Here is a 25,734-nt window from a genome sequence, read left to right on the forward strand (position 1 = left end):
GGCGCCCCTTAATTTCCCCTTCTTGTAAGGACACAAGTCATATTGGATCAGGAGCCACCCTAATGACCTCATTTTAACTGAACTACCTCTTTTTTAAAATTTTAATTTCAATGTGATGAGTACCAGGTGCTATACGCAACTGATAAGTCTTTGAATGCTCCTTCTGAAATGAACGATGTACTCTATGTTGGCTAATTGAACTTAAATAAATTTTATAAAATAAAAAAATTTTAATTCCGTTATAGTTAACATATTAGTTTCAGGTGTACAATATAGTGATCAACAACTCTATTTGTTACTCAGTAACTGAACTACCTCATTAAAGACACTATCTCAAATAGGGAACCTCGCATTCTAGGATACTGGGGTTTAGGACTTAAACACATAATTTCAGGGGGGACAGTTCAGCCCATAATATAGCCCACAGGCTGCTAGTGCTGAGGGTAAGAAACCCTGCAAAACATCAGAGCTAGCTGGCGCATCTTAGAGTTGGATAGTAAACATTTTCGTAAAATTAAGGGCCTTTTAAATTTGTCTTCAGGGTGAACCGCAGTTCCTCCTTTGCCGTGTTTTAACTGCCCTCCTCCTGTTGATGTTGCTGTTGCTGTGTTCTCTTTAGACTGGAGCCCATTGGTGCAGCCGCCAGTAAGGAATACTCTCTGGAGAAAAACTTGGAGAAAATGAAGTCAGACTGGGTTAACATGACATTCAACTTCATGAAGTACAGAGACACTGTGAGTGTCAGTTCCACCACCCAGCCCCCGACAGCAGCCCATTTATTATAGCTCACCCAGAGTAGTCATTCAGAATTGCAGCAGAGCTCAGGAAGAAAGGATCCCTAACATCTTTTTTTAAAATTTATTTTTATTGAGCTATAATTGACATGCAACATTGTATAAGTTGAAGGTGTACAAGTGTTGATTTGATACATTTATGTATTGCAATATGATCACCACCCTAGTGTTAGTGAACAGCTCTGTGATGTCACATAATTATCATTTCTTTTTTGTGGTGGAAACAATTAAGATCAGTCTCTTAGCAACTTTGGAGTTTTTAATGCGGTCTTGTCTGTAATCACTATCCTGTGCATTAGATTGTTTCCTCCCATCTGCCTTCATGTGCCAGTCATTCTTCCTTCCAGGCCCCACAGGAAGGGTGCATTTTGTAAATGAGAAAGGGCTTTTCACTCAGAGCAACAAGCTTTCTCAGTGCAAAGGAACTGAATGAGACTGTTGAATTAGCACCTCCCAGGGAGGGCTTACCTACCACTGTCCTTCAGGAACATCCTGGTCAACAACGCTTAAAGCATCTCAAAACAATGTATTTCTTTTCAGGCTGCCCTGTTTTTTCTAACGTGCAGTGCAGGTTGAGAATCTCCCTGTCCTCCAGGCTGCATGTTATCTTTTTGTGACTTCTCCACTGTTTTACTTCGAACAGTCAGTCACCTCGATTTTGTGTGGATAAGAACTATAGCTGAGCCAATGCAAGGGAAAAGAACTGGGGTCTCTCTCAGCAAGACCAGGCACCTGAGGGTGTCAGCAACAACTTGGTGCTGCACCCCCTGATGGGATTAGATACTGCTGGAGGCTGTTGGGCTGGGTCGAGGGGTTGAGCTAGGGAACCTGGGAACAGCTCAGTTGCAGTGGGCCCATCTTAAAAGAGTTTTTGAGTGATGCAGCTAATAGACAAGGCTTGACAGGCAAAAGGGACACGCAGTATCATTTTATTAAAAGCTAGACACACCTTCAAGTGCAGAGCTATTGGTAGAAACTACTGGTAGGTAGATGAGAGAATATATCCTAGCCCCAATTTAACCATCCAGATGTAGGCTTCAAGGAAGTGAAAACAGAGCCAGAGAGGCCAGACCTGCCAGAAGAGGGGCAGACTCCTCTCAGCTTGGCTCACCAAGGTGGCCCAGGAAAAAGAGTGGCATTCGTAGGAGCTGACCCTCACGGCACAGTATCCTGTACTACTAGGAAAAACTTAGAGTATAGAGGTGCCTGGGTGGCTCAGTGGGTTACAGCCTCTGCCTTCGGCTCAGGTCATGATCCCGGGGTCCTGGGATCAAGCCACACATCGGGCTCTCTGCTCAGTGGGGAGCCTGCTTCCCTTCCCCCTCTCTCTAGTTCCCCTCCCTGGGCCAAAAGAAATTCCTAACAGCTTTGTTTATGAAGTAATTAGGATCAAACAACTCTAGTAAGTAGTTGTATCCTATCCACAACTGCTTTTAAAAAATACATATAAATTAAAAGAAAAAAATCTGTATTTCATTTTTGAATGAAATTTCTGAGTTGTCTGCAGTGCCCAGCAGCCTCTCAGCACATAGTTTGGGAACCACAGGTCAAGGGCCAACCATTGAGGTCAGCAGCTGAGCCCACCTGAGGATCAGCTTGCCAGCAAAGCAAGTGGCCAGGGAAGTAGAACCTAGAGAAGATAGAACAACATGCTCTCCCCCTCCCCCACCCTGCCAAGCCCCAACAGATAATAATTGCAGATATGGGCTGAGATCATATTTGATTTCTGCGAAAGAGGTTGAGAATAAATGTCTTTAAGAACACTTTCCAGGAAGGGTGGGTGGCTTAGTCTGTTATTAAGTGTCTGCCTCAGGTCTGTGATCCTGAGGTCCTGGGATCCAGCCCCATATAGAGCTCTCTGCTCATTGGGAATCCTATTTCTCCCTCTCCTTTTACCCCACCTCTACTTGTGTGCTCTCTCTCTCTCATAAATAAAATCTTTTTAAAACACACACACACACTTTGAAGGAAGAAAATAGAAATTCCATCCTCTGTGAGATAGATTTCTGCCCCACTTGGGTGGACAGCAGAGCTGTGGGCCCTTTGGAGATGATCATGAAAATTGGGGGGTCTTGTGGTTTTGACAGCTCAGCAAATCTTTTTTGCAGGATACAAGCATCTTGTGTGCAGTTGATGACATTCAGTTATTACTTGATGATCACGTGATAAAGACCCAGACCATGTGTGGCTCCCCATTCATCAAACCCATAGAAGCAGAATGCCGGGTAAGAGGAAATGAGGTGGAGGGTTTGTGATGTCTCATTATTAGCTCTGGGTTTGTTGGAGGAGGGAGAAGATTTTTAAGTTCAGTTCACAAAGAAGCTCAGTTCTTCCTGATTGGAAAAAATAAATAACACAAGACTGAAAGCCATAACCATCCAAGTAAGCATATGGCACACTGTGTCTTTGCAACAGTCTGCCAAAAGAGAAGATGAGATGATTTTAATGCACTGAATAAAAATACATTTGGAAAGTATTTTATGGGCTAGAGTAATCTAGAATGTAAACTACACAAGGGTACAGGTTTGGCCTCCTCTGCTCATTGTTTATAGAAATGGCATAAGCTAAGGGCAGAGACTCTGGAACCAGACTGCCTGGGTTCAAATTCTGGCTTCATCCCTTGTTGTATGGCCTTGGACAAGTTCCTTGAACTGTTGTATGTCCGTTTCTGCATCTGTAAAGTGAGTTTTGTAATAATATCTCCCTCATAAATCTGTTGGATTAATTGGTTTCACTTAAAGCACTCAGACCATCACTAGTCACAGAAGATGTATTATGGCTGTTATTACTGTTATTATTCCACTAGAAAAAGAACTACGTGAGGGCAAGGATGCTTGTCGGTTACTTTCTTTGCTGAATCCACAATGCCTAGAACAATGACCAGAACATAGGGGGCAAATACTCAACAAGTATTTGCTAAACAAGTGAATGAGCAAATGAATGAACGAATCCATCCAATATGTTCAGTCAGTGGGCCTGTGTTGCAAAGTGGCAGATTAATGATTCAGATGTGAAATGCTAAATTCACAGAAGTGGGAAGAAAAGCTGGTTCGTGTGCAGGAAATTTTGGATGCCTGGTTGAAATGCCAAGCCACCTGGCTCTACCTGGAACCAATCTTTAGTTCAGAGGACATCATAGCCCAGATGCCAGAAGAGGGCAGGAAATTTTCCATCGTTGATAGTTACTGGAAATCAATCATGTCCCAAGCGGTAAGTTTTTAACTCCCTAGCACATCTCACCATCAGGAATGTGGGATGCCGTACAGATGTTGCTCATTGTGCATCATAACCATGTCCCTTGAAATTTATAAGTAAACCAGATTTTTTTCCAAATTCAAATATTTTTATAAATTTTTTTCTGATTTTGAAACTTATTGTTACTAAACATTCGAACATAGAGATATGTAATACAGAGAATGGAGGCCTTTTGAAAGCCCACCTCCCTAGAGGCAACTGTTAGCAGTCTGTATAATTTAGCTCTCATTCCTAACAAGGTAGGAGACTTTTGTCACAGGATAATGCAATAAAACTTTTACAGATTGAGAATCATTTCAGAACTCAAATTCTCCTCCATATTCAGTTACTTATTTAATAAATGTTTACTTGATACTCAGCATTGAATTAACAGTCAGAAAATACTTGAAGATGACAAGAAAATGATATCTGCCTAGTCACTGTCTTGTGAGGAGAGAGTCTTAGGTAAATAGGAGAGCTATTGTAGGAGTATATACACAAACAGCTTTTAGAACACAGGAGAGTGATTTTGTTGCCTGGCAGTGTCAAGGAAGTCCTTCAAAGGGGAGCAACATTGGAAACAAGTCTTGAAGGGGAGTTCACTGGGTATACGAGGCAATCAGGAGTATCTGTTAAGAGATGGTATCTTTTTCCTTTTTGAAGCCAAATGTGCTCCATTAGGGCTCCCTTGTAGAGAACATATCTCAAGAAAATTTAACCACCCTATTAGGCATTTATATTGCCTAATGATATCCTGTTTCTTCCAACTCTGTATTAGTCCAGATTTTTTGGTTGCAAGTATTAAGTAACACAAATTCAAATGATCTTAGTTATTAAAGATCAAATTGGCTGATTTTAAACTTTAAAGAGCAAATTGACTTTATTAAACAATTCCTAAATCGGCAGCATTGCATCTAACAAATAAAAGGTCACTCCAAGGAGTTGCATGAAATGGAAGGTTTTTGTAGAAGAAAGAGCCAAACATGTCCAAAGGAATAGAATCATGTTGTATGAGCATTTCACCCTTATAGGATTAGGAGGCTAAGTTAGCTGGGCCAGGAGGTCAGTGTTTGTTGTACTGGTTGTAGGCTCGCTACAATGGTCGGTGTCAGAATCCGGGACCCCCATGGTGATTCTCACTTTATTTGATGGAACCTAGGTGAAAGATACCAGGGTTCTGGTCGCAGCAGACCAGCCAAGGATGGCTGAGAAGCTTCAAGAAGCCAACCTTCTGTTGGAGGACATCCAGAAGGGGCTGAATGATTACTTGGAGAAGAAGAGACTATTTTTTCCTAGGTATCTGGTACTTTTCTTTCATTCGGAGTTGCCTTTTTGACCCATCTATAGGTAGAATTACATTTTTTCATCCTGAGAGTTGGCTTCTACCAACCTATTTCATAGTCTTTCTTGGTTCTCCATTCTCCACAAGACTGCTTTCATGGGGAGGGCATATCTTCACGGTCATTACTTAGAATGAAGTTGAATGGACACTGACAGGGGCCAAGTCTACATCGTTGCCAACCATCATGGTCCAATACCCAACTGAAGGGATACAGTAGTCATTATTAAGAGCCTAGACTTTGAAGTTAAACAGACGTCGGTTTGAGTCCCAGCTCTTGCACTTATTAATCTCGAGATCCTAGCAAGTCTATCTGAGCCTCCGGTTCTCCACTGTAAGATAGAAATACAATAATGGCTCTTACTCATATATTTATGCAGATCAGTGAAATAATGCATGTAAAGCATTTGGCTGTCTAAACTGTTTAAGAAATGTCAGTTGAATATCTTTTCCATCAAATGTTGTAGTTTCTGGTAGGTATGCTTATAAATATTTGGCTCTTTTTTTCTCCACAAGAACTAGTGTTCTTCTACATAAAAGTCAAAGTCATTTTAGAGGGTTGGTTCCAGAAAAGAGGGTCCTTGCCCCTGATAATCTGTCCATGTCTAGCTCACCATGGGTGGTCATTCCATGTCATTTGGATGTAGGTTTGATCCTAATGTGCTTTTAAGAAAAGGAAATTTCATTGTTCCCTTATTTGGAGACAAAGTTAGTTTCTTGCTTTCCACCATAAATTTTAAAAAAGTGATTTGTGTAGGATTCAGAAATGTCCTGGTGTACCTGAGAAAGTGAATTTTTGATTTATTTGATATTAATTTTGTGATGTAGCTAGCCATATATGGCTAATGTCTTCAGGATTGGACAACACAAATACAGCACAAATAGTGGAAGGAACTTCAATTTGGAAGCACAAAACTTGGGAAGAGGAAACCCCTGATATTTGGGCTTTTAGTCCTATTCCTCCTAGTGTTATTCCTTATAAAAATATGAACAATAGCCAACACCGCCACAGCATTTACCATATGTCAGGACACTGGCCTAAGTGCCTTACCTGCATTAACTTATTTAAATTCACCAGAATTCTATGAGGTTAAAAACATTATTATTATCTGCCTTTTACAAACAAGGAAATAGTAACTTGCCAGAAAACATAAGACTGGTAAATGGACAAGCCAGAATTCAATCCAGGCAGTCTACATAAAATACTGAGTTATTTGACATCTCTAAGCCTCATTTGTTCCCTACATTAGACACACACACATACACACACACATTGTCTCTCTCTCTCAATGTGTGTTTATGCATTTTTACAGAATAAAGTCAAGCACTCTGAGAAAACACTTTGGAAAATGTTATTGAATAATTTCACATATTTGAAATTAATTTTATCTTGAAAATGCAGAGTGCTAAATAACGATTTTATGGTAGGTAATAAGTTTTTTTAATGACTCTTATGGCCATTGAGCCATATGCTTTATCACACATGATAAATCCATAGAGACCACCTGTTTGAATTTTACTTGGCAGTGGGAGAAATGGATATCATTAATTACTGGTAAGTTAGTCAGTCAACAAATAATGATTGAGCTCTGTCTACCTGCTCAACACTGCAGCTATAATGCATTAGTTTTCTTTGCTGTGTAACAAACCTCCCCAAAACATAGAAGCTTGAAACAGCAACTATTTATTTAGCTCACAATTCTGTGGGTTTGCAAATAGGGCTGGGCTCAGCTGGATGGTTCTTCTGGTCTAGCCAGGCAGTTCCTTTGATCTGAGCTGGTTCCAAAGGTCTCATGAGGGCTCATTCATATGACTTTTGCCAGCTGGTAGTTGATGTCACTGGTCTAGTGGTTGGCTTCCTTTTGGCTGGGGCAACCAGGATAGTTGGACCAGAAAGCTAGCCTGGATTTATCCACATAGTGGTGGTAGTGGGATTCCCAAGGCCAGCTAGATCTAGGCTTGGAACTTACATGAATTCACGTTTACTACAGTCTGTTGGCCAAAGCAGGACAAAGAGCCAGGCCAAGTATGAGACATGTGAAAACAGACTCTACCTCTTGTAGAGAGGAGCCATAAATATTGTAGTCATTTTTATAATCCACCATAATCAGTGAAGACCATAATCACGTGGTCCCTCCATTATGGGACTTTCAGCTTGGTGGTTACAGTAAAGGTTTATACACCTTTAGTATTTCCTAATGGTTTGTGGTTGCTGCTTGAAGGGTCTGAGCAAGAGAATGAGTTTATCATTTCTAACTTAAAACATGGTCAGAGCCTCTGCATGTATAGTGATGTGATGTGTTGTGGGGTCCAGGAAAAAACAGTCAAGAAAGAATTCTTGGGATGTTTTCAGTGTAAAAAGGTGGTTTTATTAAAGCACAGAGACAGGACCCATGGGCAGAAAGAGCTGCCCCAGGATTATGAGGAACAATTGATTGTATTCTTGTAAATTTGGGGGAGCAGGTAGAGACAAAGCAAGCTTCCAAAAGGATTGTCATATGTTAAGACTTACAGGATCCTGGAGGTCTGGCTATTGTCAAGCAAAGGTTGTTTTTTGCTTTTAGCAAAGCATTAACATTAAGACAATTGTGAGTTCCTGGAGGAGTGTCACACTCTGCCTGTCTCAAGTATTTGTCAATGGGCTATAAAATGTAAGGAAGTTTAATTCTACCTACATTTCCTTTTGCCTTTGTTGTACACATCAGATAGGTTCATTAATAGCATACTTCTTATTTCACACCTGTGACATATCATACTTTGAGATAAGGAAAAATAAGGAGGTCTTCTCTCTCCTTCTCAATACTGACTATATATTAGAATTACCTTGGATTTTAAAAATATAAATCCCCACGGGCGCCTGTGTGGCTCAGTCATGGGGTGCCTCGGTGGCTCAGTGGTTGAGCGTCCGCCTTCGGCTCAGGTCATGATCCTAGGGTCCTGGGATCCAGCACTGCATTGGGCTCCCTGCTCATCAGGAAGCCTGCTTTTCCTTCTCCCACTCTCCCTGCTTGTGTTCTGTCTCTCACTGTGTCTGTCTCTGTCAAATAAATAAATAAAATCTTTCAAATCAATCTATCTATCTGTCAATCCCCAGACCCAACCCCAAATCAATTATATTAGAAACTCTGGGCAGTGCAACCTTGGCATTGAAGTTTTTAAAAAAAGCTTCACAGGTGATTCTAAAGTACAGCCAAAGTTCAGAACCACTGTTCCAAAAGGTAGTATCCTACGCCCAAACCATATTAAATTCATATATACCAGCTTTTTCACTTTCTCTTGCTCTGAGTCCAAACTGTGTCCACGCTCTATGCCCCAGATGAAAAATGGTGAAAAGGAATGTGCCTTAAAAAGACTCTAGAACATGGCTGGTGTTCCTGGGGTGTCCTCTCCCTTTAGAGAATATCACCTTGTTGGGAAAAGAAGTTCTCAAAAGAGACTCCAGTTGCCATCTTCGTTTGCTTTGAAATAGGTTCTTCTTCCTGTCAAACGATGAGCTGCTGGAGATCTTGTCAGAGACGAAGGACCCCCTCCGTGTGCAACCACATTTGAAGAAGTGCTTTGAAGGAATTGCCAGGCTAGAATTTACAAGCAGTCTGGAGATTGTGGGAATGATCAGCTCAGAAAAAGAAACCGTTCCATTCAAACAGAAAATCTACCCAGCTCAAGCCAAAGTAACTCTCCTCTTACTCATTTTCATTCTTTTCTCCCTGGCAGAGCAATACAGAGAGAGGCAGAGAGCATATTGATTGTTTAAGCCCCTTGCTTGGACTCAAGTTCCATACTGCCAGGGTGTGGAACACCTGGGTTTCACAGCTCACTGACTGGGTGACTCTGGGAGATTGAGTAATCTTTCTGAGTCTTGGTTTGCTCATCTCTACATTGGGGGTTGTACTGCAATCCACGCAATCCTCTAAATTTATGGGAGGATTTCAGCCAAACCTGATGTGGAGGCAATAGGAGGCATCAGACCCAACAGCAGATGCTGTTCAGATCTCCGTGAGTACAGCCCAGTTAAAATCGATCTGCTTTCAGGGGCACCTAGGTGGCTCAGTTGGTTAAGCGTTGAACTCTTGATTTTGGCTCAGATCATTATCTCAGGATCATGAGATCGAGCCCTGTGTCATTCTGCACTAAGCATGGAGGCTGCTTAAGATTCTCTCTCTCCCTCTCCCTCTGTTCTGCACCCCCCACCACCACTGCTCGTGTGCATCTGCCTCTGTCTCTCTCTCTCTCTCTCAAAAAAAAAAAAAAAAAGTGATCTGGTCAGACAGCTTGCTGAAGTAGGTGTTGTTTTTTAATTATTTTTATTAACATATAATATTATTTTCCCCAGGAGTACAGGTCTGTGAATCATCAGGCTTACATGGGGTAGGTCAATAAAGGTCAATAAAACATTATGGAATTGGAGTGCCTTGGTGGCTCAGCTGGTTAAGCAGCTGCCTTCGGTTCAGGTCGTGATCCCACAGTGCTGGGACTGAGCCCTGCATCGGGCTCCCTGCTCAGTGGGGAGCCTGCTTCTCCCTCTCCCTCTGCCTGCCGCTCTGTCCACTTGTGCTCTCTCTGTCAAATAAATAAAATCTTTTTTTAAAAAAGTTATGGAATCAATGCTGTTTTACTCAGATTTTTATAAAGTGTATAATGAGTAAAATGTAAATTTCTCCCACTCCTGCTGAACATGACAGCACCGTGGAGTAGAAATAGACAAGCACTCTTGGCTTTACTTCATCAGGCATATTTGCTGGCCACATGTCTAAGTTGTAATAACCAGGAGTCATGTTGCCAAATAGATAGACCCCAGCCAGCTAACAGGTGCCTGAAGTTAAGAGCTACAGTGACCTGAGATTCTAAAACTGAATTATTTGCTGCACATTTGAATTACCTGTAGAGCTTTAAAAAAAAAAAAAATCCAAATGCCCAGGTTGCATGAATGGCTAGGAACAGAAGTCAGGTGTCCATATTTTTTAAGAATCTCGAAATGATTCCACTGCACAGCAAAGTTTGGAAACCACTAGAATAAGACAAGAATTAGGACAACTCATTAGAAATGAGCAATTTATTTTATGAACTGAAACACAAATGTATCACTTGCTTCCTAAGAAGTTGTGTTTCAGAAAATGACATGAAATGCATGTTAAGTATTCCCTATTTTTCCGTTTACATCACACATACTTCTCAGAATAAAAAAATAGACATAAGTAAACAAATATAACACGTATAACTAAAGAATATTGGCTTGAGGGGGTGTCCAACCTTTGACCTCCCTCCAGCCTTCCTCCAGAGAGAAAGCTGGATCTGCCCATGATCCCTCCCTCTGGGCTTGGCTAACTTGTGGCTGCTTTGTCTCACCCCTATAGGGCATGGTGGAGAAGTGGCTCCAGCAGGTGGAGAAGATGATGATTGCCAGTATGCAGGAAGTTATTAGACTTGGGATTGAAGCATATGTCCAGGTAAATGAGAATTGGGGTACAGGGGCCAGGGTGTTAGTACAGCGACAACAACATTGGGAAGAAGAGTAAATGGATCAATTCTAAGCACCCCTCTGCCTTCTACCAAAACCCACCCAGACCTGCTGGGTAACACCTGACCCTTTCGTGACCCCACTGTGCCTCTTTCTTCTTTCCCTCTGAATCCTGGGGTGGTGCACATATTTCTGGTGAAACATTTACAATTAGAAGCAGGTGACACAAGACAAGATGGTTAACCAGAACCCTCTGGCTGCTAGCTACAAGTCCCTTCTGTGAAATGAAATGATGGCAGGAGGTCTTTTTAGAGCACCTTCCAATTAAGCATTTCTCCCTCTAGGCTTTTTGTTTATAGTACACATGCCATGAACAGTACAATTCATTAAACTCCCCAAGTATTAGGGGAAACAGGTAAGACCGAAGAAAGCCAAAAGAAAAGAACTGGTGGTGATCACTCTTCAGCCATCTCCTAGCAAGGTTAAATATAGGCAGACCAGGTCTTTGTGCTCCTTGACTTTGGGTGTCTTTTCTTCTTACTTTTCAGGGCTCCACCCCTACGACCTCTTCCATCGAAAGGAAGAATATTCAGTTAACACCTTCCTAGTAAAGTACAGGGTACTGACCCTGGTGTCCCTCTTAGAAGGATTGCATTATAAATGAAAGGCCGGTCCTTTGTCCTATGATTTATTTTAAATAAAAATTAAGAATTTTTAAATTTACATTTAAATTTTAAATGTAAATTTAATTTACATTTAAATTTAATTTAAATGTAAATAAAAGATAAACGGTGACCTGTATGGAAGAACCTCATGCCATTGCATCCAGAGCAAGAGTCAGCAAACGTTTTCTGTAAAGCAAATGTTATTATAATGTCTTCAGCTCTGTGGGCCGCACATACTATTTAGCTTGGCCTTGGTAGTGCAGAAGCAGCTGTGAATGATTGGTAAAGAATGGGTGAGGCTCTGTTACAGTACACCTTTATTTATAAAAACAAATGCAAGGCCACATTCAGCTCTCTGGTGTAGTTTGCCACATCTGTAGTCTAAAAACAAGTTTGGGGGGTTGGGGTTCTGGGCTAGGCTGAGAAAACTGGCCCGGAACTGCAACATTGTGTAGCCTTCAGAAAGGGTAGTTATGAAAACTCTCTGTGAACACCTTGATGGTAACTATGTAAAATCCTTGGATTGGGAGCTTAAGGAAAAAGAAAAAAAAAGTTGATGAGAATGTTGATTTTTTTTTTTTTTCAAAAAATTCAGGAGGAAGGCATAAATCAGTAATCCCAAAGATGTCAAGTCTAGTAGCTTCCAAGAGTGGGGGAGGGTTGTATGTTTGTTGAGGGGATATGGCGGTGGGGAATGTTTTTCAGAAGTGGGTTTTGGTCCCACAGGATGAACTGACATACCACATGACCCCCTGCACTTTCCCAGGTACAGCGTAATCAGTGGGTCTTGCAGTGGCCTGGCCAAGTGGTCATCTGTGTCTCTTCCATCTTTTGGACCAAGGAGGTGTCCCAAGCCCTGGTGGAAAAGACCCTACCAGTAAGTGAGCATGTCTTGAAGCTAGTGGAGGAGAGTCAAGCTTGATTAGGATCTGAAGGACATATAATTAAAGTAGCCATGTTTTTTAAACAATAAAAAATCACAGCATCCAACTGTGGCATAGAGAAGTTAGGGTTTTCATGGGGACCGTGGGATGGAGAATCTGGCGTTGGAAATGACCCATGGAGTTCTCTGTTGTAATACCCACCCTGGTCCTTCTCAGGCAGAAATTCTAGGCTGCAGTATTTTAAGTTTGTATCAGTCTTTGCTTTCAAGGGTCAACTTAGTAGAATTTCCACCAACAGAGACCTCTGGTCTTCTTCCTGGGCCAAATGATCACCTGGTCCTGTTTCCCCTCCTTCCTGCCACCTGCAATTGGGCACAAACCCACCTACAGCTCTTCCTTCCATGTTCCCTTGAGACTAAGAGTGCTCAAGTCCTACTTGTCCTCAGATCCAGGCCTGTATATTTCCATATTTCCAGTTAACTCTTGCCATTGAAACCAGTGTTTGAGAGTTCAAGACCTGGATGGACTTGGGTTCAAATCCTGATACTTTCCTTTGTTAGCTGTGTGACCATGGGCAAGTTCCTTATCCTGAGTCTCAGTCTCCTTGACTATATAATGTGCTACAGTACACCACGTTGTATTACAACTTCATAGTACTGTATTGTGGGAGAGTTAAATGAGATGCTGGCAAGTTAGTCAGTACTAGAGCCCAGGCTATGAACCCCACAGGGCAGAGACCATGTTTGTTTGGCTCACTGTTGTATCTCCTGGGGTTATTGCAATGCTGAGCACATAGTAGGTGCTTAATAAATATTTACTGAAGAAATGAATGGTAATTCATTCTCAAACTTTTCACCATGGTATCATTTCCCATGATGATCTTATCAGACCTTCTGTTCTTTCTCCCCATAGATGACTGGCTGTGGACCAGAAAATATTTCACTTTACTGTATTTTGCTTTATACCTTAAAATTAGAACATGAGCATTTGACCAAGGTTCAAATTTACACACATTCCATGTTGATAATTCCTACAGACATATTGCACTTGACACTTGCAAACTGCTTTCATGTATTTCATTTCAAATTTTTGAAACACTAAAAAATTCTGATTTTTGTGACTGCATCTCTGTGCCCCCGTTTTCCTACCTATAAAAAGGGGAGACTGCTTCCCATCATACACCCCTGCCCTGATGGATATGGATGCTGAATAACGTGGCTCAGCATCCTAAAGGAAGCAGGTACTGGTATGGGATCGCCATCCATCCACCCATCCATCCATCTATTGTTCATTTAACAAATATTTGTTTGACGTCTGCTCCATGCTGGAATGAGGCTACTAGGCAAAGGGATTTAGAGTTGAATGAGAGAGACATGGTGTCTGTCCTCATGGGTTTACAGTCTACTGGGGGAGATAAAAAGTCTCTTTGCTAGAACTGTGATAAGGAAGTACAGCGATCCAGGAAGCATGGGGAGGAAGGACAGAAATAAGAGACATTAGAAATGGAGACAATTTCCCAGAAAAATGGCATCTAAGAAGAGACATAAGATATAAATAGGAATTAGCCAAGCAAAGAACAGGAGAAAGAGTGTTCCAGAGAGAGAGACCAGAATGTGCAGAAGTCAGAAGATGAAAAATACGGTGCATTCCAGCAACTGAAGGCACTTGGGTCCAGAGTAGCTGTGGCACGGGTGTGGTTCAGAAAGATGTGCGAAGCAGCCCTATCCCCAGGGGTTTTCCAGACCCACAGCAAGGGCAGTGGGAAAGCACTGAAAAGGCTGTTTGTTTTTTGCTGCATGTCAGGTACTTTATTAATAACAACAACCATCAGTATTTACTGTGTACTTTATTCACATTGTGCCAAGTGCTTCACCATCTCATTTAATCTTCAAAACAGCTCCAAGAGGTAGTTGTAATTATCTAGACTCGACAGACCAGGAAACTGAAACTCAGAGGGTTAATATCTTTTGCCTGGACCTGCCTAGCTAGGAAGTGGGGAAGGTGAGCTATGAACCTATGAAGTTAGTCTCCATTTTTTTTTCCCTTTTTTACAATTATTTCTGTTTTAAGTCCTTTTTTTTAAAGATTTTATTTATTTGATAGACAGAGATCACAAGTAGGCAGAGAGGCAGGCAGAGAGAGAGAGAGGAGGAAGCAGGCTCCCCGCTGAGCAGAGAGCCCAATGTGGGGCTCAATCCCAGGACCCTGGGATCATGACCTGAGCCAAAGGCAGAGGTTTTAACCCACTGAGCCACCCAGGTGCCTCTGTGTTTTAACTCTTTATTTTGAAGTAATGCCAGCCTTACAATTAATGTTGCAAAAATAATGCAAAGAATTCTCATGCACCCTTCATCCATAATCCCCCAACATTAACATCTTAAGTAACACAGTACAGTTATCCAAATCAGGAAACCAACGTTGATGCAAGATACATTTCTATCTAATCCATAAACCTGTTAAATTGGCTAATCTAAATTTAGCCATTTGCTCCACTGATGTCTTTTTTGTCTGGTCCAGGATCCATTCCAGGATTATCGTTTACGTACATTTAGTTTTCACATCCCCTGTGTCTCCCTTAATCAGAAAAATTTCAGGTTTTTTTTATTAATTCATATTTATTGTGTAATTTCTATACAGTAAAAGTTACTCTTTTTAGTATAGAGTTCTGAGTTTGAACAAACACATCCTTTTGTGTAACCACCATCCCAATCAAGATACAGAACTGTTCCATGCCCTCCCCAAATTCCCTCAAGCCCCTTGGGGTAACTCCTTCCCCCGCTCCATGCCTCTGGCAATGACCAATCTGCTGTCTGCTCCTGCAGTTTTATCTTTTCCACGATATCATAACCATAAAATCAAGGTATCTAGCCTTTGAAATTTGACTTCTTTCAATTAACATAATGCATTTGCAGTTTGTCTAGAGATTAATGAAGGGGTAAGGGAAAGGCACTCGGAGGGATGGCTTGGACCATGGGGTGGTAGAGGGTGCCATTCCCCAAGAGGGAGTTAACAGAGGAGAATCCAGTTTAACCGGTCATCCCCTCCTATGCCCCTGCCAGGATTTTCTGAAAAAGAGCAACGATCAGATTGCAGAGATCGTCCAGCTGGTCCGAGGGAAGCTGAGCAGTGGGGCTCGACTCACCCTCGGGGCCCTCACGGTCATCGATGTCCACGGTGAGCAAGGAGGCTTCCCTGGCGTTGCTGACTGTCTAAGAATAGCAGCCAAGCTTGCTGTTCTCCATTCCCCTGGATGGAGGGGTTCGGGGTCCCCTTTGCCATTAGGGAGGGGCTTGTCCAACTGAGAGTGAGGCGAGGAGGTAAGGAGAGAAGCCAGAGCGTCTGTGAATCTCCAGTGTGTTTTCCCCTCCCATGCCCACCCTGGTTTCCAGGAAACCTCCAAGCAGGGCTCTCACAGAGACAATGGCAGCCAAAGCCATTTCTGAGATTCACCATCTTAGAATGATTTCTTAAGACTGACCATGGCTCATATTTTTGAACACTCACCAGGTGCCAGGCTCTGTGCTAAGTGCTTGACACACATGATCTCACTTTTATACACACTTCTCAAATTAAGGACCTGAGGCTGAGGTAAATAACTTACCCAGAGGCATACAGCAGCTACTAAGGAGCAGAGGTTGTTTTATAATTTGATGTAATTGATTTAATTGTAATTCTATGTCTGATTCCAAACCCAAGAGACTGGAAATGGGCAGTGTATGCAGGGAGTCAGCAGGAGAGAGAGATAATGCCTTCCAGCACTTTCCTTTAAAAAAAAAAAAGAAGAAGAAGGGGAGGAGGAGGAAGAACTGGGGTCTTTATATAAAACAAACCACCCCCTCACCCTCACTCCATCACCACCAAGGAAACTAGGGTGGACTAGCTGGTTGCCTGGAAACAGTGTCTCTCTTGTTCATACACCCAGCTTCCTCCTGGCATTTCGTGGCATCTTATTCTCCCTAAGGTTGATGCTCATTTCAATCTAATTTCTCTTGGATAGACTAGCCTGAAATCAGGAAGAAAGAAAGAAAAATGTGACCTTCGTTTGGCAGGAAGTGCAGGTGTGGTTACTGCCCCGGGTGGCTGTGTTCACACACGTGCACACACGCACATACACCTGTATGCATGGGACATACATGCACATACACACTGCATCACGCAGGCATCCCCAAGTCATTTCCTTGAGACTTGCCTTCGTCTTGGGTCCCTCCTAGAGACCCCTACTCCTGCTACCATTCTATGATTTCTCTCAAGAACCTGGAGGGGAATTAAATTCCTCAGGAAGGATGAAAGAGCTGTCAGTATAATCTTGAAGGACTCTTCTCTGGAGGGTTTTGGATTTCACTGTCATAAAGACTTTTCTTCGCAGACAGGCAGTAGACTTGCAGAAACATCCCTTTACAAAGTTTTATTTCTGAGATAACTAAATTAGAGCTGCTGTCCTACTTTTTTTTTTTTTTTTAAGTAGGTTTTGTGCTCAGCATGGGGCTTGAACTCACTACTGTGAGATCAAGACCTGAGCTGAGATCAAGAGTTAGAGGTTTAACCAACTGAGCCACCCAGCCACCCCTACTGTCCTAGTTCTGAGAATCTCAATAGCTCTCACCTAAGAGTTCCCTAAAAAATAGCTAATGATTCTTAGAAATCTTTGTGCACTCTTCAACATCAAGGCCTCCCATCACTGTGAGAAGATTAAATTAGGCTCATAATCCTGTGAGAGAAAGAAGGAAACCCAGAAGTATATCTCCCATCTGGTTTCTCAGGCCCCCAGATGGAAAGACTATATCTAACCATAGGTTCATGAGACCCTTTCCCTTGCCAACTGCATCAGGCCAAGCTGACTGTTTTCTCCTAGGATATCCTAGAAGCCTAGAACATGGCCAAAAATGTCATACTGGAGATATGACAGCATTTGGGGTAACTACATATTACAAAGCTCTCGGGGTCAGTCCCCCAAGAATTTGGGAATGATAACAGTATCTAATATTTATAAATCTTTCTTTTCTTCCTTTCATCTATCTATATATGTGTAGATATTTACATATGTACATATATATGTACGTGTAGGTATATATATGTATGTGTATACAGTTGATCCTTGAACAACATGGGTTTGAACTGCACAGGTCCACTTACATGGGAATTTCTTTTGATAAATACAATCTATAAATGTATTTTCTCCTCCTTGTGATTTTCTTAAATATTTTCTCTAGCTTACTTTATTGTAAGAACACAGTATATAATACATATGACTTACAAAAAATGTGTTAATTGGCTATTACCTGTAAGGATTCTAGTTGACAGTAGGCTATTATAATTAATTGTGAGGGGAGTCAAAGTTCTACGCAGATTTTTTTCCTGTACCATGGGTGGGCACACCTAGCCTCCCTGTTGTTCGAGGGTTAATTGTATGTACAGTTAATCCTCCTGATAACCTTATAATAATCCTATAAGGTAGGTACTATGTTATTCTCATCTTACAGATTATGCAGCTAAATAGAGAGGTTGAGCAACTTGCCCAAAGTCACATAGCTAGTTAATGGCAGATTCAGAATTAGGATCCCAGCAATCTGATTTCAGAGTATACATTTTTTTTTAATTTTTTATTTTTTATAAACATATATTTTTATCCCCAGGGGTACAGGTCTGTGAATCACCAGGTTTACATACTTCACAGCAGTCACCAAAGCACATACCCTCCCCAATGTCCATAATCCCACCCCCTTCTCCCAAACCCCCTCCCCCCAGCAACCCTCAGTTTGTTTTGTGAGATTAAGAGTCACTTATGGTTTGTCTCCCTCCCAATCCCATCTTGTTTCATTGATTCTTCTCCTACCCACTTAAGCCCCCATGTTGCATCATGCTTAGTGAAATAAGTCAGAGTATACATTTTTGATGCCTCTGCTGTACTGCTTGCCGACAACACAGCAGATTCTTTGCCTGGCTTCTCAGGTGAAGCAAAGACCAGCCTCCAAAAGAAATTGCTATGTGCAGGTTAGGGGTAGGCAGGGAGGCTGGTTGAGTCTGAAACTGTTTGTGGAGAGTGACTGCTGGCCTGGATGATGTCCTCAGACCTCCACTGAGCAGTCTGTGGGCTTGGGAGTATGCTGACAGCTCTGCATTTGTGTGTTTCCATGTCTGCGTCTGTCCCAACAGCTCGTGATGTGGTGGCCAAGTTATCTGGGGATAACATCTGTGACCTGAACGATTTCCAGTGGATCTCCCAGCTGCGTTACTACTGGGATTCAAAGGACGTGCAGGTGCAGATGATTACCACAGAAGCCTTGTATGGCTATGAGTACCTGGGGAACTCCCCCCGGCTGGTGATTACGCCCCTCACTGACCGCTGCTACAGGTAACCTCTGCCCTCCCCCACCCTCCCAGACGCAAAGGGTGAATAACAATCCCAGAAGGAAAAGCTTCTGGGGAAGAAGGTGTGGGGCATCTTGAGTTTGTGACTTTTACATCTACATTTCATATTCTCAGATTTTAGAATTTTGCCCTTAGTTACCATGGTCCCACAGATGGGCATGGAAATTGGGCCTTAGGCCAGAAATGAGAACCCAGTAGGAGTCCTAATGCAAATTAATGTGGCCAAACCAACAAGCAGAATGTTGATGCCTGTCCTTAAAAATACCACAGTACTTAAATAGAAAGCTCTCTGATGGCAGGAATCAAGATGGTGCCTGGAGATCGCAAGGAGGAAAGATAGAAAAGGGGCCAGATGAAGGACTCTGGCAAGGAGTCTCCAAGCTCAGCCAGCCAGTCTGTTGGTGAGACGTAGTCATTCCATGCTGAGCAAAATGCTTTATACTTTTCTTGATATTCATACCATTAGAAATCTGACCTCTGATGGAGGCATAATACTCCATCAGAAAGGATGAATACCCAACTTTTGTGGCAACATGGACGGGACTGGAAGAGATTATGCTGAGTGAAATAAGTCAAGCAGAGAGAGTCAATTATCATATGGTTTCACTTATTTGTGGAGCATAACAAATAGCATGGAGGACAAGGGGAGTTAGAGAGGAGAAGGGAGTTGGGGGAAATTGGAAGGGGAGGTGAACCATGAGAGACTATGGACTCTGAAAAACAATCTGAGGGTTTTGAAGGGGTGGGGGGGTGGGAGGTTGGGGTACCAGGTGGTGGGTATTAGAGAGAGCACGGATTGCATGGAGCACTGGGTGTGCAAAAACAATGAATACTATTATGCTGAAAAATATAAAAATAATAATAATAATAATAAAATAAATCTGACCTCTGTAAATGTGTCAACTTTGTGATACTTAGACTTTCTTTGATTTTTGTATATTCTTTTTTTTTAAAGATTTATTTACTTATTTGACAGAGAGAGAGTGCACAAGTATGCAGAGAGGCAGGCAGAGAGAGAGGGTGAAGCAGGCTCCCCACTGAGCAGAGAGCCCGATGCAGGACTGGATCCCAGGACCCTGAGATCATGACTGGAGCTGAAGGCAGAGGCTTAATCCACTGAGCCACCCAGGCACCCAATTTTTGTATATTCCTTAAAGGGAAATTTTTTTGTAATCGTAAAGATAATTCTTGAGAATTTTTTCATTCAAAGCCCTCAATCTCTTTTTTTCTGTGTTCTGTGATTTTTGGTCTTCATTCATTCATTTATTTCACCTGTTACTCAATAGCCATTTCTTAAACACTCCTGTGCACCAGGCATGCCATCAAGAAATCCTCAACCTAATGGGGTTAGGGGACAGGATATAGTTGGATGAGTATAAGATGGTGTGTTAACTGAAACCATAGAAGCTCATACAAGGGCTGCAGTGCCTAAAGTGAAGAACACATCATTAATTTCTAACATTTATTTTTGCCCTACTCTTACCATACTGAATGAAATACAGATTCTGAACTCAAGAGCTCATAATCCACTGAGAGAAATATATTTATTTCCACCACTCCATTAACACTGGTGATCTTTCGAATCTGGAGTTTATGAAGACTTTTAACTCTTATTTGATTCATTTATGTATGTATTCATTTATCCATTCAGTCATTCATTCAAACAAGTGTTTATGGGTACCCACGCACCAGGCTCTGAGGTTACAGTGCTGAGTAAAACAGATTTTTTTTTTACAATGATGATATGTTTGTCATATAAACAGGAAAAAAATAAAAGCTATTTGTATGAATCAGAGCAAAATAAAACAAAAGTCCATTTCTTTCCCGTGTCTTAGGACTTGGGTACCAAATTCTTTTTTTTTTTTTTTTTTTAAAGAGGGGAAGAGAGTCAGGGGAGGTACAGAAGGAGGAAGAGAATCTTAAGCAGGCTCCATATCGAGCATAGAACCCAACCCTAGGGCTTGATCTCACAACCTAGAGATCATGACCTGAGCTGAAATCAAGTCATTCACTTTACTGGCTGAGCCATCCAGGCACCCCACTGGACACCAAATTCTTATTTTTTCCCCTTAGGACACTGATGGGGGCTTTGAAGCTGAACCTTGGGGGAGCTCCAGAGGGACCAGCTGGTACAGGCAAGACAGAAACCACCAAAGATCTGGCCAAAGCTTTAGCCAAGCAGGTAGAGAAATGCGGTCTGTTCTTAACCTCTCTTCCCATTCCTCTCCCGACTCCTGTCCAGGAGGGTTGGCGTGAAGTTCAAGATGGTTTAGGGGGAGAGGTAAAGTGGGGCCCCAGCTCCTGCAGTGGAATAGGAGGAAAGGAGCCCTACCTGTATTTCATGTGCAGAGTAATTCAGATAGGAGAGAGCCCATCCCTAATGGTGCCCACATCCTCCCTCTCTCTAGTGCGTGGTCTTCAACTGCTCAGATGGTCTGGATTACAAAGCCATGGGGAAGTTCTTCAAGGGGCTGGCCCAGGCTGGAGCATGGGCCTGTTTTGATGAGTTCAACAGGATTGAGGTAATGCAGCAACTGGCCTGCAGAGCAGGGGTTGGACATGCAGTGGCCTTTTTCTGGGCTCTCAGCTCCTCAGTGACAGGGCTTTATGTGTCCTCTAAGACCCCTTCACAGAGTAAGTATTCAATGAGCTAAACAAAAACAGTCCCAGGAAGACAAAGTACATATACATCCTCATTGTAGTCATTCACGCACTCATTCAAAAATTTACTGAGCAGCTAGTATATGTCAGATACTCTGCAGTTGTTCAGGACACAAAGCTAAGTAAGAAAAGAGTGATACAATTATAGCAAAGGCAAATAAAAGTTAAGTGAAACAAATAGAAGATGATAGAAGTCTGTAGTCGTGGTATAAAGGAGCCATCATAAAAGAGAGGGGTGATTAATTCTTTTTGGGTGGGGAATTTAGGTCAGGAAATGTAAACATGCAATTAGAACCAATCAACACTATTTGAATCCATACGATGGGTCAAACATTATGCTGGGTGCTAGAACAAAGATAAAATACTAGGGAAAGTAGTAACACACACACACACACACACACACAACAATTTTCTTTTTCTTTACCAAAACCCCAAATCATTCTCCTCATTTTGATGTGAAGGTCTGGTTCTCAGATGAGTTTTTGTCGTCGCCAAGTGAGGGGGCCTCGGGCAGCATGGGGTGGTGGCTGTCGCAGCAGGAGCTTCGTCAGCCAGCCACTCTCACCCCAGGTAGAAGTGCTGTCTGTGGTGGCTCAGCAGATCCTCAGCATTCAACAGGCCATCATCCGGAAGCTGAAGACCTTCATCTTTGAAGGCACCGAGCTCTCTCTCAACCCAACCTGTGCTGTCTTCATCACCATGAACCCCGGGTATGCTGGCAGGGCTGAGCTCCCAGATAACCTCAAGGTAAATGTCAGCATGTATAAAATCTGTGTGTACTTTATGGTATAGAAACCTCTGGAAGTGGGCACCTGGGTGGCTCAGTGGGTTGAGCCGCTGCCTTCGGCTCAGGTCATGATCTCACGGTCCTGGGATCGAGTCCCGCATTGGGCTCTCTGCTCAGTAGGGAGCCTGCTTCCCTCTCTCTCTCTCTGCCTGCCTCTCCATCTACTTGTGATTTCTCTCTGTCAAATAAATAAATAAAATCTTAAAAAAAAAAAAAAAAAAAAAAAAAAAAAGAAACCTCTGGAAGTAACCAGAGATCTCACAAAGAAGGTAAACAGAGGGTGGCATTTCTTTGTCCTTGAGAAGTAGTCGTGGAGCAGCAAGGGTGCTAAGACAGGCCCCAGAACATAACTCCACCCCCAACAAGGTGTCATGGGGAGGGGTGTATATATATATACACAGGATGAACCATGGCAATTAGGAAACGATGGACACTGGAGTAAGGTCACTAATTCGCCTACAGGGGGTCAGACAGCTAATGTAAGTGAGAGGAACCAGCTGGGCATGGTAGGGACTCTGACAAATACCCCATCCAGATCAGCAGCCCCTCCTTAGCCCCAGCCTACTGTTGCCAAGCAGGAATTGTCAGGTCTTCTCATTTTTCAGGAAAAACCAGAAATTTGGATTTCTACATCTGATTTTGTGATCCTGGCTCAATGCAAAAAAAAAAAAAAAAAAAAAAAAATCCCTGTAGGCCAAACAAAAGCATCTAATTATAAGACAGCATCAAAGTTAGACACAGAACCGGGGGCACTTGGGTGGCTCAGGTCGTAATCTCAGGGTCCTGGGATCTAACCCTGTGTCAGGCTCCCTGCTCACTGGGGAGTCTGCTTCTTCCTCTCCTTCTGTCCCTCTAAGCCTTGTGCTGTCTGTCTGTCTGCCTCTCTCTCTGTGTCAAATAAATGAATAAAATATTTTTCTTAAAGATTTTATTCATTTATTTGACACAGAGAGAGATCACAAGTAGGCAGAGAGAGAGAAGGGGAAGCAGGCTCCTCGCTGAGCAGAGAGCCCGATGCAGAGGCCAATCCCAGGACCCTGAGATCATGACTGAACCTAAGGCAGAGACTTAACCCACTGAGCCACCCAGGCACCCTAAATGAATAAAGTCTTAAAACAAACAAGTAAACAAACGAAAAAAAAACCCTAGGCTGAACCACGTGGAGCTCCCCTTTATTACTACAATTAAGCCGAGGTGGTGTCCATACCAAAGCAGGCTGTTTCAACCAACTGCAGAGATGATGAGGAAGCATGTATGTCTCCAGTGCCTACTGCTTAGCTGGCCCAAGTTATAGCATTGCAATAGGCCTTGGTCCTGCTGCTAGTGGAGAAGGACGGCACTTCTGAAGGGAAGAGAGAGTCACCAAGGCCATGTTCAAGGGAATAGGCTGTGATGACCTTAGCCTGCTGCTCTCATGGGAGGAAAAAACCCCAAAGTACAAGATGGCTTGATCTCCTCCCTTGGGAAGAGACCCTAGCAACCCCACCGCATGAAAAGAGGTACCAGAGAGAGACTTCCAGGCCTGCTTCTTTATGGATTTTCTTCTAAGACATTGCTCTATCCTATTGAACCAAAGACACAAGAGAGACGTAGCCAAACCCACATTAGTACTTAACCTGACAGAAATGCATCCACCCTCCAGATGGAAAAGGGTCAGGGGGGGTCTTAGGAATGGCTCCTCCCCTCTAGGCCAGCATAGGCCAGTGAGTACCAAAGTAGAATTTGGACCCGCAGTTCTTTTTATCACTCAACTGTTGTGACTCACTACCCCCTGCACCCACACAGCCTCCCAGCCAACAAGCCTGTTAGGTCTGCCTAAGTAGCTTTCTTGAGATAGTGTGGTATAGCAGAAAGCACCAGGGGGTGGTGTCAGGGAGCCTGGGTTCTAGCCCTGGCTCTACCTCTAACTAACTGCCTGACTTCTCCTCTAAGATCTAAGGTAATATCAATAGCTGATGTTTATTGATCTCTCACGGTTTGCCACACACTGTTCTAAACACTTCACTTATATGATATCATTTGTTCTCATGAGAATGGTACGGTTGCTGGCCCATTTGAGATGAAATAACTGGAGGGGTTACATTACTACCCCACAGCCACTAGGTAGCAGAGTCATGATGCGAATCAAGATCTGACTTCAAGATTCTTCGGATACGTATTGGTTCTGCATTCCTAACTGACTTCCCATGTCCCTGTTGGACCCAGGAAGGGTCTGATGGTTGGAGGATGCTCCTTTGGCATAGGTGTTGTTAGAATACCAGTACCTACGGCCTTCCACATAACCATTGAGGGACCTGGTGTGAGGATAAGTACCTAGCCAGCATCAGTAGGGAAGTTGGCTGAACAGTGGATCTCTCCAACACAGGTAGTCCCTCTGCATTGGCTTCTCCTCCCACTTTCCCTTCCTTTATTTTACTGGAGTGGCCTGAACAACCATGCTGCTTCTCTTTGCATCTGTAGACATACCGCCACCCATTGCTCACTGAATGTGTTCAGGTTCTCAATCGCTGTTTCTTTTCTAGGCCTTATTCCGGACGGTAGCCATGATGGTGCCAGATTATGCCCTCATTGGGGAAATCTCCCTCTACTCCATGGGGTTTCTGGACTCTAGAAGGTATGTTACATTGGCTTTCTAGTAGATTCTAAAGGATCTGAAAGAGTGCCTTCTGTGTGTTGGATTTAAGGTAGGTTGCCCAATGGAAGAAAAGAGAGAAACTTGAGAAATGGACTTCCATTCCCTAGTTGATCTGAAAGTACATAGCCCTGGCTTTTGTTCTGACCCCATTCCTGGCCAAGAAATAGCCCAGATTCCCAAGAAAGGTCCTCCTCTCTCTTTATGTATACTTGGACTTCTCTTTTTTTTTTTAATAGCTTTTTTTAAGATTTTATTTTTTTATTTGACAGACATAGATCACAAGTAGGCAGAGAGGCAGTCAGAGAGAGAGGAGGAAGCAGGCTTCCTGCCTAGCAGAGAACTTGATGTAGAGCTCCATCCAGGACCCTGGAATCACGACCCAAGCCGAAGACAGAGGCTTTAACCCACTGAGCCATCCAGGCGCCCCATACTTGGACTTCTCTTAAAGAAATTATCCTTTCTATCCCAGCCCCTGCTACACACACACACACACACACACACACACACACACACTGCTTAAAGCAAGACTTTAAAACATGAAATTATTCCAATGTTGTATAGGAAAATTTTAGTATAATTTAGAATTAACATTGTTATCATCATAACATTTACTGGCTTCAAAAAGTAAAGCATGGGGGCACCTGGGTGGCTCAGTGGGTTAAAGCCTCTGCCTTCGGCTCAGGTCATGGTCCCAGGGTCCTGGGATCGAGCCCCGCGTCGGGCTCTCTGCTCAGCAGGGAGCCTGCTTCCTCCTCTCTCTCTCTGCCTGCTTCTCTGCCTGCTTGTGATCTTTGCCTGTCAAATGAATAAATAAAATCTTTTTAAAAAAAAAAAGTAAAGCATGAACATGGAAAAAAAAATGTCATGTCATAGACGTGAATAAAGGGAGTTTCTACTCAGCAACCTTG

At 42.8% G+C, this 25,734-nt stretch overlaps 1 protein-coding gene across 4 annotated transcripts in view; it reads left to right on the forward strand.

Moving 5' to 3' along the window:
* The window catches only part of DNAH3 (dynein axonemal heavy chain 3), a 173,703-nt gene that overhangs the window by 64,006 nt on the left and 83,963 nt on the right, over positions 1-25,734 (forward strand). For all 4 annotated transcript variants that reach the window (XM_045072730.1, XM_045072731.1, XM_045072732.1 and 1 more), the window contains 13 exons: positions 620-734; positions 2,903-3,019; positions 3,825-4,004; positions 5,188-5,324; positions 8,837-9,038; positions 10,722-10,814; positions 12,257-12,367; positions 15,434-15,548; positions 18,528-18,726; positions 20,817-20,925; positions 21,152-21,265; positions 21,975-22,151; positions 24,714-24,805. In XM_045072730.1, coding sequence (XP_044928665.1) covers positions 620-734; positions 2,903-3,019; positions 3,825-4,004; positions 5,188-5,324; positions 8,837-9,038; positions 10,722-10,814; positions 12,257-12,367; positions 15,434-15,548; positions 18,528-18,726; positions 20,817-20,925; positions 21,152-21,265; positions 21,975-22,151; positions 24,714-24,805 — 1,761 coding nt within the window. The remainder of the gene's footprint in view (positions 1-619; positions 735-2,902; positions 3,020-3,824; positions 4,005-5,187; positions 5,325-8,836; positions 9,039-10,721; positions 10,815-12,256; positions 12,368-15,433; positions 15,549-18,527; positions 18,727-20,816; positions 20,926-21,151; positions 21,266-21,974; positions 22,152-24,713; positions 24,806-25,734) is intronic.

The sequence above is a fragment of the Mustela putorius genome, unplaced genomic scaffold, assembly GCF_011764305.1.
Source record: "Mustela putorius furo isolate JIRA1106 unplaced genomic scaffold, ASM1176430v1.1 tig00004043_pilon_pilon_pilon, whole genome shotgun sequence".
Lineage (NCBI taxonomy): Eukaryota > Metazoa > Chordata > Mammalia > Carnivora > Mustelidae > Mustela > Mustela putorius.